This window comes from Chelonoidis abingdonii, chromosome 5 (genome assembly GCF_003597395.2).
Source record: "Chelonoidis abingdonii isolate Lonesome George chromosome 5, CheloAbing_2.0, whole genome shotgun sequence".
Lineage (NCBI taxonomy): Eukaryota > Metazoa > Chordata > Testudines > Testudinidae > Chelonoidis > Chelonoidis abingdonii.
The window spans coordinates 57,983,796-57,998,932 of record NC_133773.1 but is presented as its reverse complement, the minus strand read 5'-3'; the positions used below and the strand labels follow the sequence as shown (position 1 = coordinate 57,998,932).

The window sequence follows — 15,137 nt, the reverse complement described above, 5'->3', positions numbered from 1 at the left end:
TTCAGGAAATGCTGTATATGATGTCTAACGTGACAGTCTTAGTGTTTTGACTATCTGTAGTAAGGATTCAAAAGCTGATGGAAAGATGAGGATGGCATTTGAATATATGATGTCAGATGCTGAACAGTTACAAAGCAGCTGATAATTTATGGGGCATTATTATATATGAGAGGGAGTAGAAAAGGGAGAGTGAACCATCACAGTTGATTTTAAGAAAGTACAGATTATTTTTCTGTTTTTTGGGTTATCTTAATAATGCTTATTTGTTGGAAGATGTCATTAGATTCCAAAATCTACAGTTTTCTATGTTCAGAAGAAAAAAAATGATCTTATTTGTTTCCCAGAATTAGAATGGAGGATATTGTATAATCACTTTTATTCAATTAGCTTTGTTATGCTAACTGTGTGGCAGCTGTAACAGTTTTTTATATAAGAATTATGATTAATACACACTAATAATTTGAAATTTATCAGGAGAGAAATTTTAATCTAAATGTTAAGAAAATAAATACAAGTACTGATCAGTTTGTCAGTCCCTAAGAAGTAAGTGGAACTGCTTAAATCAAGCTTCAGCCAGAGTGGCCAAAAAAAAAAAATTCTCCTTATGTGTTTAGTCTTGTAAAATAAAGTTCGTGACAGTGAAATAAAATAAAGTTTGTTCTGTATAATATACAGAACAGAATGTATAGAATTAAGCATTAACTGTGCTATTCATTATTTAAAACAATATTGAATTATTTCTGTTTTCTTTAATCATATAGTTTCTAAAGATCTAATATTGTTAAAATTTCTTTATACTGTTAAAAAGTTAAATACTTTAAAATACCAGCTTAAAAAATCTATACTGCACTCCGACACTGTAATTTTTTGAGGATCAAGCAAAATGTTTTTTTTTAAGTTCACTACATACTGAGTCTGAGGTTTCCATTCATTCCATAACAGTCCTTTTGAACATGTGTCTTTTTTGACACATTTGTCTGAATGTTGATTGGGTGGTTCCTTCTTTCTTTGGATTTGGCCCTTTGGCAATCTGTCCTATTTCTTTTTCAGTACAGAAGCTAATAGTTCTCTGTTGAGAGTTGCTTCTTCAGAGCCCCACTCCTGGGAGCATGTGACTCAGTAGTGTGAGTTCCAAGACTATTTAAAGCAATAACTGTTGCAAATAGGCGTATATTCTACCACAAAATAAAACCTTACTTGTGTCATGCTTCTTCTTATCTGTTTATATAGTCAAGAGAATTGTTAAGAGATTATCATAGCGGATCTGATGCTACATTGAGACCACCAGGCAGATGCCCTAATTTAGAGCTGGTCAAAAAATTTTGACCAAAACTTTTTTTTGAAAAAAAAAATGCAGATTTGGCAATTTCTAACCGTTTCACAAATTTATGTTGATTTCACCAAATTGTTCCAGTTAAAAAAACCAAACCAGCTTTTTGGTTTTAAATTTTCTTTAATTTTGTTTAATATAGAAATTTCAAAAATGCTCTAACTCTAAACAAACTTTTTGCAACCTATCAATTTGCTAAAATTTTTGAAAAAATTTCTTTTATGGGTTGACGCAAAACACCTTTTTTTTCCAATTATTCACTACCAGATGGCCGTAGAGCTCTTATTATGTGAGCTAAGACAGCTACTACAGCTTGCTGAGACATGTGTCCTTGAAACTTGTGGGAGTTCTGCAATTCACACTTTTACTCACCATTATTATGTAGATATTTAAATGAGATCAGATGCTCATTTCAGGAGGGCAGTCCTTCAGTCTGTGTTCAAAAGCCCCCTCTCTCCCTCAAAGAGGCCCTTATTCAGCAAAATGTTTACATACATGATTAAGTTTAAGCTAGTGCTTAAATCCTTCTCTCTTCAGCATTCAATCCATTCCACTGGACTTAAGCCTGTGCTTTGCTGAATCTGGACCAGAAATAAATAAACAGTCTCTCAAGATTCAGGCTCTACAGAGACCATTCTTGAAGGAAAAAGAGAGGTTTTGAGTGTATTTCCTCTATAGAGCCATATTTTCTCATCCCCCTTCCCTGCCCACTTGGAATCTTAGGAAAAAGAACAGAAGGATTTGGGATTGCCTGCTCTTATAATTTTATCAAGCGTGTTCAGTTCTGTAGGTGTGTGGGTGGGTGTCCTTATGGGTTCAGCAATTATGACTTTAAAAGATTTCAGGACACTTGGAGGCTAAACACAAACTTCCATGAGTGTGGATCTGTAGAGACAGTATGTTAGGAGAACATCAGTTAGAGGTAAATAATCTTCCTTTTTCATCTGTAGATGTTTATATTGGTCCAGGAGTTGTGAATTTGTTGACCTTCAGGACTCCTTTCAAAGCTCATTTTCTAGGCTTTTTATGTGTTGAATGGTCAGTATTGCGTGATGAAAAAAGGTTTTATATTTTGGACATTGATTCCAATTTGTTTGCTTTACTAATCAATTTTTGTATATATCCCCAAACTCTGGATGGGTTAATTTTGAAAAAAATGATTTAAATAAATTATTTTATATAAATTATAATATTAAATATACAGGCCAGGTTTTCTTTTGCTGGAGCAGTGCAAAGAGCCAAGAAAGCAGCCCATTTTGGCCAGCTGAGAATTCCCTTAGCAGTTGGGAGCTCTCGGTGGGGCCAAATTAGCTCACCTAACTCATTTGCCACCTCCAGTCTCTGGAATAAGGAAGAGGCACATCCAAAATGTGCTGTACTTCAGTTGTCCACCATTTGTGTAGCATTTCCTGGAACCATTGCCGGCTAGTATAGATTACAGCAGCTTTCAGGCTGCTCTAGCCTGTGCTGGTGTGGAAACCTAGCCTGAGAATCAGGGAGCTGTAACTGTCTCCCTGACTTCTTTCTGCTGCCCCAAGTTTCTGTTTGTATGTTGTCATAAACAGATAGGAAGAGTTAATAGAACAGAAGTACTTTATATCTCTTTGACTATAAAGGGTTAACAAGTTCAGTAGGCCTGGCTGTCACCTGACCGGAGAACCAATCAGGGGACAGGATACTTTCAAACCTTGAGAGAGGGAAGTTTCTGTGTGTGCTAGTTGAGTTTCTTGGGTTGTTGTTCACTCTGGGGGGCTTCAGGAAGTGACCCAGACGTGGCACACCAGGTTTCTCTCCCAATGCTCCCCGATACAGGCTCTTCGTAAGTTCAAGAATATGTGAGTGCTAGGTAGATAAGCGAGTTAGCTATGTTGTTTTCTTTATTTGCAAACGTGCATGGTTGGCTGGAAGGAGTAATCTGTGTGCATGTTGGCTGAAGAGTTCAAATTTTGTATTTTGTGAAAGGATTTTAATGTGTACTGTGAATACTTTAACTAGGAGGGTAGCTTCCGAGTGCCGTATAGCTAAAAAACCCTGTACCGTAATCCATCTTAAAATTTACAAAGATGCATTTTTACTGTTTTTTTCTCTCTTTAATTAAATTCTTCTTGTTTAAGCGACCTGATTGTTTTTGTGGGAATCTGGTGAGACCCCAGAGGAGCTGGTCTGGATTGCACCGAGGGAATGGTGGAGAAAGGAGGGAAGGGGAGAGATAGGCTAATTTCTCTCTGTTGTCAGGATTACTGTCTCTGTCAGGGAGAGTTGGGAGTGGAAAGAGGAAGGAGGGAGAAGTGAATGTGTCGCTCTCTGTTTTGTGATGTCAAGGAGGTTTCGTAATCACAGTCCGGGTAACCCAGGAGGGAAGCCTGGAGAGGCAAGCGTGGGGGAAAGTGTATTCTTCCTGTGTGTTAAGATGCCACAGGGTCTGGTCTTGGGTTCCCCAGGCAGTTTGGGGGGACCAGAGTGTACCAGGCACTGGAATTCCTGGTTGGTGGCAGCGCTACAGGTTCTAAGTTGGTAATCAAGCTTAGAGGAATTCATGCTGGTACCCCATCTCTTGGACGCTAAGGTTCAGAGTGGGGATTTGTACCATGACATACGTAGCTAAATAACTATATGGAGATATTTTACTGACCCTTTAAATGTAAGGTGTTTCATGACTGTCTTTGGAGAGGTGGTGGCAGTGCTGTGAAACAATTCATAATACAGAACCTAATATCATGACATACTGTGTGCTCTGTCTCATGAAAACAACTTCCTATGTTTGTGGCTTTTTTTAATTGAGTACAAGTGCTCTAGATAAACATGAAAACTCCTATGTTTGGAAAATGATAAATGACAAGCTATAAGGAAAAATTTAATACGTTATTAAAAATGACGTACGTTATTTTCAAGAGCTGTCAGTAGTAGTGTAATTTGTTTAGAACTAAGAGTAATTATAACCCAACTCCTCCCCTTTAGGAGGTGATAAGAAGATGGAAGGAGAAGCTGCCTATTGCTTGGGGCTAGCCTATCATTCTGCTGGAGAAGAACAGACAGCAATAATAGTGAGTTTACTTAACGTTTCTTAACATGCATTTTATAATTTGTCCGGAGGCAATTACCTTGGCTTTGCTATTAAGTGACCTTAAATAAAGGTGTGCTATTTTTAATGAGGAAAGTTTTTATTACTGTTTAATATTTATTTTATGATTTTACTACAATAGCCTGTATAAAATATCTGCTGGGAATAGGATGGGAAAGAGTTCTACATGTGAGAATTCTGGGAGGACAGGACCAATAGTCCATCTCTGCCTCTTGGATCAGTTTTAGAGGAAAGATCAGTGACAACCAAGTATGCTTCTGCCATCACTGCTATATCTCTAGGGAAATACGGCAGCATTCGATGATCAACTGTAACAATGTTATGGCGAGATCCAATAGAATGAATATGGATATATTTTGTCCTTGTCCATGGACAAACAAAAGTGCATTTATCAAAAGAACCAGTGCCATATCTGTGCGTGCCCAAGCCTTAAACTCAGTTTGGAGTGATCCAGTGTTCTAGCAGCAGACGTTTCACAGAGAGGACTCTTCACTAGTTTATTTTATTAACTTGTTCAAAAACTGAACACTGGAAACTGGATAAGAGATGAAGTTGGTTGAGTTGAGCAATGATTTCTTCAGTATTGGCTTGTTTACTGTATGCTTATAGTTGATGATGGATTTCTCTCTTCAAAGAAGGCATTAATAATTTGATGTTCCAGAAACTTTCTGTTACTTTTTCATGATTCTTCAAAGCTTCTTGGATTTTCTTACATGCAGATTGAGTGAACTGTGGAAAAGAAGGTGTCATGTTATTTGTCCTGTTATAGATGTGTGGTTTCTGGTGTTCAGAGAAGCCTACCCTAATGCTGCAGATCATCAGTGTGAATAGGCTGATAAATCCTCAGTTAGAGGTTCTGGGTTGTGAAGTTGAATGAAGGTATTTCAGATTGAGAGATCAGTTTCTGATCCAGAATACTTTACAGAGTGAGATTTAGTGGTTGCAGTGGCAAAGGAGAAAGAGGGATTTGGGGCCTTTTCCAGGGTTCTGGAATAATAGATTAGACTAGAATTCCTTGTGCTGAAATCTTTCTGCATGTCCACACGTTTTTGTCCACAAACACTCCAAGTTTTCTTTCCTTCCTGTTGCTGCATTAACAGGTGTCTGAGGACTATGGGAACGATGACCAGAAAAACCGGTAATAGAGATAAAGAATTTAGCATGGACACTTGATTTGTTCATGACCAGGAGAAGCTCCTTGACCAACAAGACAAGCAACAGTCTTCATTCCATTCAAAGGCCAAAACCATATTGAAAGCAGCCCAAGATTATCTGAGGACTCTGCTATTGTCAAACAGAGTTTTCTCATCATCATCTCTTGCATTATTTTTTCTTAAAACAGGAAGGTTAGAAACCAGGTGATCATTTACCAACCTACAGCTTTTTGACCCTGGGTCAAATATTGCTTTTTTTGGAGTATGCTGGAATCTATGTTCTTTCAGTTAAGATGCTCAGCTTTATATATTAGTGTGTTTTATAATAGTTTTTAATCAACAGATAAAAACAACTGACAGATGGTAGAAAACAGAATTTGCCTTTTTTGTTTAATATGAAACACTCCCTACACAGTACAGAATGTAAATGGGATTCACTAGGGTGGATCATAAAATAGTTTAAGTATCCTCATTTATGCTGTAGGTTATTAATATTGTCATCACTTGTGTGCTAATTAAAATGAACATATTAAATAGAGTTTAACTTATTAATGTTTTATAAAATTGTGAGATCAACTCTCTTTACATAAACTGAGAAGACTTGCATTTAGAAAAATAGATTACTTTTCATGAAAAAAAACGCCCCACGTTATGACAATGAGAAAAGAAATAGGTAGTATTTTATTTCATGCATTCTTTTCATCCTCAACTGTGATCAGTATATACAATAGTAAAATATCAATGGTTTCAGTGCCATTGAGCACAAGTTTTCTTTACTCTCCAATTAGAAATCATTGCCTACAATTTACCCTTCTGTTCTCAATTTAATGGTCTCTGTATCCAAGGGGAGCTCAGATGCTTACAGAGATGAAATCATTGCATTCTGTTCCCAAAGGACTACTGCTTATCATTACACATAACATACAAACAATACTGCTAGGGGCCAGTTTGCTTCATGGTAATGTGTAGTTCATCACCAGCTTCTGTAGCATGCTAAAGAGGTCTTGCCACTCAGCTTGGGACTATTTGAGTGTAGACTCAGGGGTCTCAGCAGTTATTTTCCTGCTTTGCATCAGAGTTTTCATCTTCTTTATCCTTTTGTATTGTGGCCCATCTCTGGCAGTCTTCTTCTAGGGGAATCTAAAAGGAGCAGCTGTTAACAGATACCATTTTCTCAAATTGTTGCCATTTGGTTCCATTTGCTACTTAGTGTGTCACTCCCTTCCCCCAACATGCACACACACCAGTATGCATATGAACTTGTTTCTCTTTCATTATCTCTTCTAACAAAGTGGAGAAGCATATGTTCAAAATATTCATTATCTGACACAGTAATTAAAAGGTTGAATTATGAAGCTACAGTCTGTTATATCAAAACTATAGTCTCTTTGTCTAGAGAATGGAATATTTTCAGTGAATAGAATTTTGTATTTCTAAGCATGTAGTATATAAGCTGACTAATTGTTGATAAATTATTTATTTGATACGTGTAACCTCAGTTTTGCAAAGACTGATGGCAAGTCTACCCTATAATATTAAGTTGACCTAAGTTACCTCAATGTACAGTAACTGCAGTAATTAAATTGCTTTTGCGTATCCGCACTACGCTCCTTGTGTCAGTGGTGTTTGTCCTCACCAGGTGTGCTTGCAGCGATTTAACAGCACTGTAAGACATTGTGAGATGGCTTCTGAGAGGCAGCAACAGTCGATATAAGCAATGCAGTGTCTATACTGACACTGTGTTGACCCAACTACATTGACCTAAGCGCTATGCCTCCAGCAGAGGTGGAGTTATTCGGTTGGTGTAGTGGGAGAGATATGTAGCTGAGAGAATATTTTAGAGTAGACACTAACAGAGTTAGGTCAGTGTAAGCTGCCTTACCTCGTCCTACCTCTGTAGTGTAAAACCAGACATGAGTTTAGTGGGACTATTCAAGTGTGTAGAGTTAAATACATAAGTCTGTGCAAGATTGAGACGTAACTCCATTTAACATCTTTGTGGTGTTTTAGTGTGTCAAGCAAGGTCCGGTTTATAATTGTGTCTAATTACTTTTGTCATCTTTGGAAAAAAGTATAAATGTCTGAAATATGGATTTTGCCAGGAAAAGCTTAGCTGGTTGCTGTCTAGACTAACTTGTAGGTCTTGCTATAGATGTTTCTCTTCAAAATTGTATTGCTAACCAAATATTTGTTACAAATATTTTCATATAATTAAAAATCTTGTATTTGGCAAAGTATCTTATTGCATATTTGATATGGTTTTTTAAAGTTAATGTAGATTTTATGGCTGGATTTTCAGAAGTGCCTTAAGGAGTTAGGTGCCCGATTTGACTTTCCATTATAGTTGCATGCCTAACTCTCTTATCTAAACTCCCTTTGAAAACCACAATGTACATTTCTTGTCTACGCATTCACAATAGGGACCACTCAGAAATTAAATCCTTATAAAATAGATATTAAATTCTGTATTCCATATAAGGTATGTTTTAATGTGCAATAATACATGGACTGTGACATTCAACACTGCAAAAAGAAACATGATAATTTATGGCACAGTATCACACCCATGAATTATTAAAACTTATAATACTTATGTTCTTAAAGCTGATGCTTCAGGGTTTCAGCTGGCCACCAGCAAGGGGCAGGAAGGAATTTTTCCCCCAGTGTATTCTGGGAGGGTTTCTTAAACTCCTTCCTCTGAAGCATCAGAGATGGAAACGGTTGGAGAAGGGACATTGGGCCGGTGTACCAGGGCTCTGAGGTGTCACTGAGCATTCCTTCTCTCAGGGGCTTGCCTGACTGCTTCTTGATCACATGCTCAGGATCTGACTGGTCACTATATGTGGCATCATGAAGGATTTTCCCTCAGGTCAGATTGGCAGTAAGCTTAGGGTGGGGTTTTTTTGTTTTGTTTTGTTTTTTGTTTTGCTTTCTTCTGCACCATGTGGGTGCAGGTCACTTGCCAAGATTAGCTGAGTATATTTCATTTAATTATTTCCTTAGGGACTGGTGAACCTCAGTACTTCTTGCTCTATGTCTGTGGCACATAATAATCTAGTCTCCTGTGGGTTATACTATTTTGGATTTATTTCAGTGGATGGTTTTAGTGTATGGGTGCTGAGTGGTGTTGGTGGCCTGTGTTATACAGGAGTTCAGATTAGATGATCTATGGTTCCCCTCTCCTTTGTTTCCTGATTTTAGGAGGTTAATATTGTTGTTTTAGATAATATGGGTTATAAACTCACCAGCTGATATGATCAGAAGTTAAGAATTTTGTCCCAGAATCAGGCTAAACCGAGTTTTGAAAGGACTCTCGGAATGTAAGACAAGGATGCTCACACTTAGACAAATGTAGCCTTAAAGACTTTTATTGAGATATATGATATAGTAATTAAATGGTAAAATGATCAGAGTCACAAAGGCAGTAATGTTGTTTTAGAGGTACATGTGATATTATGCACTATAAACTTTTAATTAATGCACTCAAACCCTTCCTTGATAATCTGGTGGTAAAAGATAAAGGACCAGCCTCACCTCTGGCATGCCAAAAGAGTTCAGTTCAGGTTCCTCAGTTCTTGAGTGACCTCCCACTCCAGAACTTAGGAGCTTAGGAGAAACTAAAGAAATGAGAGCTATAGAAGACGAAATAAGCGAACTTAGAATTTTACTTAACTAACTGACTTAAAATTTACAATTGAGAACTAATAGATTAATAAACAAAAGGATAATAAACAAAGAACTAAGAAGCCTACTTGGCACGATGGGTCACCCCTCGTATAGGGCTTGAACACTTGAGCCCTCCTTCTATGTCCAAACTTAGTTTCCTCACATACAGAAATGTTGGAATACACTTACTCCATAGGCTGGTACGTTTGTACATATTGATGACATATACCTACATATTAATGATATTAGCTCATTCTCACATTTGTTATTTCTGGCTGAAGTGGTTATTTTGGTTATCTCCAACTTCTTTGTGGTATATCTGATAAGTTTAAAGAGGGTATGAATTTAGGTAGTCCCTCCCGCCCCTCCATACCAACCTGCTCCAAGGCATCCTTTATCTATCTGTGTTAAGGGTTGCAACCATATATGGTCATCGCCACTTATCTAGGTGAAAGGTCCCAAGCATATGTACGCTAACCTTGCCTTAGCTCAACATACAGGACATAGGTCCCTTTAGTTACAGCCAAAAATACTCGTATAAACCTGTTATACCCTATTATAATAAAACAAATAATCAAACTCATAAGAAACCAGTAAGAAAAAATACATAGGCAAGCCCTATAGGCTATGCCTTAAACTCTATGACCCTAAGTTTTCTTAATGTCTGAAATGATTCCATTTAAAGTAATCAGAGGATTCCCAAAGTAGTATGTTACACTAACCTGTATATCAGAATCAAATGAAAATTTCACTTCAGCTTACATAGTCAATTAGAATATAAATAGGTACATATGAAGTAGGTGGCCCTAAAATTAGCGTACACTGCTATATAATGAATTTTTCTAATCATGTTTGTCATGCCCATCACCGTGGTATCCGCACAATTTTTTACCTGCTAGGTGGAAGTTTCACAAGATACACCTGATTTGGTATGCACCATTCTCAAAGTGATTTTACCTTTAAGGGAATGAGCTGCTTTACCTTGACATTCAAGATAATAAATAGCCCCAGTATTGTCTGCTACTGTCTGTACTACTGATCTCTTGCAGCAAGGAAGAAAACATTTGCTGTTGGACATATTGCTTGATTCTCGAATATATTGATGAGAAGTGTGAACTTCAGGTCAAGTTTTGTCTAGATGTTTTCCTAAATTTAGGTTTGAGGTATACATTCCTATCACTACACATAGAGATGCTTAGCAAAGTGGAACTCCTAAAGGAAATTATAAGACATTGTCCACTGCATGGAGGATTTTTGAATTTGCTGAAGTATTGTGAGCAGTGGTCTGTCCCTTCCAGTTCTATAATTGATACTTAATCAAGATTGTAGGAAACTTAGCAACATGGAGTCACATGATGCAGAAGGCCATATAACCTAGAAAGTTAGATAAGATCTGATCATACCTAGACTCTGCATTCTGATTGTTTTTGAATATTGGTAATTCTTTAAGGGAAAGCAGTGGTGTTCCTCCTCTGGAGTGTGTCTGTCTTTTTTGGGGGGCGAGGAAGGTTGGGAAGACTTTGCATCTGAATGAAGGAGCACTTCTGATTGATGTGAACTGAGGGAGCACAGTTCGTATAGGTAAATCAGGGGGTGATGAGACAGTTGTCCGAATATTGATAAGTTTTCAAGGTTTACACATTTATGAGGTGTGCCACCACTACCAGGCATTCGCTGAAGATTTGAGGATTCACAGCAAAAGGAAATGGGGGCACTTGTATTGGTAGTGATCATTGCCCACAAAAAAGCTTCTCAGTGTTACCCTGACTGAAATGTGTAATTATGAATCTCTCAGGCTGAGAGTCTTGAACCAATCTTACAACTTCAGGGAAGGGATGATTGTTGCCAGAGTCACCACATGAAACCTGAATATTCAATTAATTTGTTCAGCTTCCTCCAATCTTCATCTGGAAAGAAGATTTAACTTTTTAATTTGGGTTTGGATGGTGCTAGGCATTTACCGGTACCATGAGGGATTTCATTGATGGCTTTGTTTTAGAGAAGCATTTTCATGTCTGAAGTTTCTCATTACAGGGATCCCTGAAGAGGGATGGGAACAGAGGGTTGAGGTAGCATGAAGTGGAACTGAATAGAGTGCCCGTTCTCTAAAATGTCATGACATTTTTTCCCTTCAGTGCTCACCTATATGACACCCAAATTTGCATCGTAGTGATACTGCTTCCCACCTTGTTTGTCTTAGAGCAAAATAGCGGTTTTCCTTTGGAGTCTGTGGTTAAAATGCTTTCCTGTTTCCTCAGCTAATTGTGTCAGAATAGCTCCATCACTAATGGACTGGATTCTCTTGAGTAACATGCCCTCTGAGGGAAACCTTAAAAATGATGCAGTTAAAGAAAATTATAATTAACATAAAAATCTTATGCTATGGGAAACAGGAAAAATAGAATATACTGAAAGCATGTTACTAGATCAGAAAATTATCATGCTTTTGGAAAGCCTTGATACAGCAGAAAATAATAGCATCTATAAACATCCCTTCTTACAGTTAATTGCTTGATTTTTTTTGTCTCGGGGTTGCTTCTCAAGAGTAGGAGACTCGTCTCTTTTAGTTCTCAGTTTTGATCACTCAAGCCCCCATTCCCCACTTTCCCCTTCCCCAGACTAAAAAGATGATGAGCCACCTATCCTGATAGATTAATCTAAGATAAATCAACCTTTCAGCATAAACATGTTTACATGACCATCAGTATCTGTTGTTGGGGAATTTGTGTCACAGGCAGTAGGGGAATCGGCACAATGAACAGGTGTCAGGAAGTCTACAAGACTAACTTTGAGTATTTCTCTATATCAGATAATGATGTGTGAAACTTGCTGGCTTTGTTATTTATGAGTGTCACGTCTGTGCAATTTTGCTTTAAGTTTCCAAACCTAGAATTCCAAAGGCGAAACTCAAATTGAAACCATCAAGTTTCATTAACCTTTATGCATTGCATATGATTGCCTAGACTTCACATAGTTATTGTACACAAGATTTTTGATTGTCAAGTTTTATTATAAAACTACAAAACATGCACACAAAGAATTAATAGCTATGCAAAGACAGTAAAGGACCATGGCTGGGTTCCTTCATGCTACCAAAATGGAAATAATTAATAAAAAATCATTCCTGATAATCAGTGAAAGATTCTCTGCAATCTAAATTTTCACAAAATGTAGCCGGTTTAGCTTTCATGTTCGAACATGAAACTAGCAGAGTTTTACTTGGTTTTCAGTTTCCTTGCAGAAGTCTCACATAGCCGTAATATCAAACTGTCTGACATGTTTGATCATTGAAGGCACAACCAATACTGGCTATTCTGACTTTCAAGGGAGTGAAAAAGTATATGGAGCCCTCTTATTCCCATGCTGTGTCTTCACTGCTGTTTCAGCCCATGTTACCTAACACAGTTTAGCTAACCCATGTTAAGAATTTTCCTTTCATTTGTGGTGAAGACAAATCTTATGTGTCAGCCAGTGCAGCTGAGTTGGTGCAGCAGAAGATGTAATCATTGCTAAGTATAAGGTTAGTGCAGATTACATTTTCCCCATCCCCTGTTATCAAGGTGGGAGTTAGGTGCCAAATTCTGTGTGCACTTTATACCATGCCCCTTACACAGAGCTTGTAGCAGTTTAAAGCCACAATTAAGCCCTTTTGTCTCATTTGAGGCTTTTGAAATCTCAATTGTTTCCTTGTATGGGTCAAAATAGGTACATTATGGGACATTTTCTGCCAATTATGGTGAAATTGTTCTCTGGTGCAGGTAGTTAAAAATGACCGCCCTTCCATTTCCAGACACTGTTTCAATCTGTGTCATTCTTGTAAGATAAAAAAGTAAAATTAAATACAAAACCATATAACAGTGAGTTATTTAGTGCTCAATCTTTTTATTAAAAAGCAGAAATGTAAGAACTCTGGTGTGCAGGGCTGTGAAAAATCTGGAAATATTTGTGAAAAAGTGTACAGTTCATTTCTCAGGTGATTAGATACCCACAAAAACTGAGCTTTTTGCATGTTTTGAAAAATGGAGGATTTGCACCAAAAATCATATAAACCCCTTGAATTTGTACGTTTTTGTCACAAATACGCCTTACTTTAACTGAAATTGACCTTTTTGTGTGAAAACTTCAAAACTGTATGTGGATTTTCATGAAAATAAGGCAAATTTCAATTTCTTAATGAAATGCAAATATCAGTAAATTCTGAGGAGGCTTTTTAGTTTGATTTCAAACATTTTCCATAGCACGTATAGCTAACATGAAAAGAGCAGGCATTTTAAAAGAATATTATAATTGAATATCAACAAACTGCTATAATGATTATTTTCTTAAATTGTTATAAATCAGGCCCCAGTTCAGCAATTCATTTTCTTAGATATGGTCTTAAATTTCAGCATGTGAGTAATTCCATTGACTTCAGTGGGATTACTCATGTATTTAAGCACATGCTTAAAATTTTTTGCTGGATTGGAATCATAACAGCTATATAAGAGTGAGGGGGAAGGTCTACTGTCTAGACTTAAAGAATTTAAGCATTTATTGTTTGACAGACAGATGAATAACTTGAAAAGTTAGAACATTGCAATATGCCAATTTATATTATAAAACCCTAAAGCTTGCTGTGGCATTGCTAGCCGCAGTTTGTTTTGCTGTTTTACTTTCAGCTTTTATATTATATTAGAGCTGATCAAAAGAATTGGTAGCAAAGTGTGAAGTAAATTGTACATCTAAATAAATCGATTTAACATTCCTTAGTGCTTTAAGTGATTTTAGTAATATTAATATTTAAAATATTTCTTTCTGAAATCTTTTTACGACTACATATAGCAATAATGGCCACCATTTCATTCTACTGTTTTTCATAGTAGAACATTACACAGTAAACATTGTAAAAATATTATCTTTTAGCATTGAAATGGATGCGCAGAATTGATTTAAACTGTTTATTTGCATGTAAATGACTCAAGTTTTATTCAGTCAATAAAAATATAGTCTATTAATCCATTTGGTATATTTCTTACATAGGTTAAGACTTACAAAAAATGCAAGGTTTCCTATTGAATTAGAACTTTGCCTTTAACTTTCATATCTGCACAGAGAAATTAGAGTCTTTAAATTGCATTTTAAATTTTATAAAATGCTTTCCTAGCTTATCTCCAATTTTTTTTCTCTCTATACAATGCAATTTTGTATTTTTGTTTGTTTGGGTTTTTTTATTTAGGAAGATTATATAAACACATTTTTATGGATAGAAATAAAGATAAGTAAACGTTAAGCAGAATATTGATAGAAACTCAGTGGTAAGAAGTTATGGACACTGAAGCATGTACATGCATACACTATGATATTAGGGTCTTAGGAGGCTACAGCAATTTGACAACCAGGTATATTAGTGTTGACACAGCTATGTGATAAAAGCAATTCAGACATCTGGATCACAGTGTTGCTCTACAAAGGCATTTCTGAACAGTTCATGCATTTGTACTTACCCAAGGCCCCGGTCTTGTCCACCCCTCTCTCACTGTTTCCTTCTCTGCCTCTGTCTGACTTTGTCTTGTATGTACTTGAGGAATCTCATTTTTCCCTTTACAAGTCACCTCCATCTGCTTATGTGTCATCATGGCCCTTATGCCACACATCATATTCAGGCATTCTCAAGATGAAGGGCTGTATTCTTATTACTACCTCTGTCTCAGCACTGTTTCATGCTTGTCACTGCTCCGCACTCAGCGCCACACTGGCTTGTTTTGTCAATAACCATTTATTTGTTGCTGGAATAGTAGCAACCATTACATCTGACCTCCCTGTTTCATCAATTATGGATAAATTATTGGATGTGAACATCTGCAAAAGCTTGCTGTTGAACTCACCTCCTGGCTGGGATTAGATAAAGTATTAAACTGTTGTTTAT

The 15,137-nt window shown here is 36.9% G+C and overlaps 1 protein-coding gene across 2 annotated transcripts in view; it reads left to right on the top strand.

Moving 5' to 3' along the window:
• Positions 1 to 15,137, top strand: part of TTC29 (tetratricopeptide repeat domain 29) — a 184,663-nt gene that overhangs the window by 62,525 nt on the left and 107,001 nt on the right. For both annotated transcript variants that reach the window (XM_032764895.2, XM_075066780.1), the window contains exon 8: positions 4,289 to 4,374. In XM_032764895.2, coding sequence (XP_032620786.1) covers positions 4,289 to 4,374 — 86 coding nt within the window. The remainder of the gene's footprint in view (positions 1 to 4,288; positions 4,375 to 15,137) is intronic.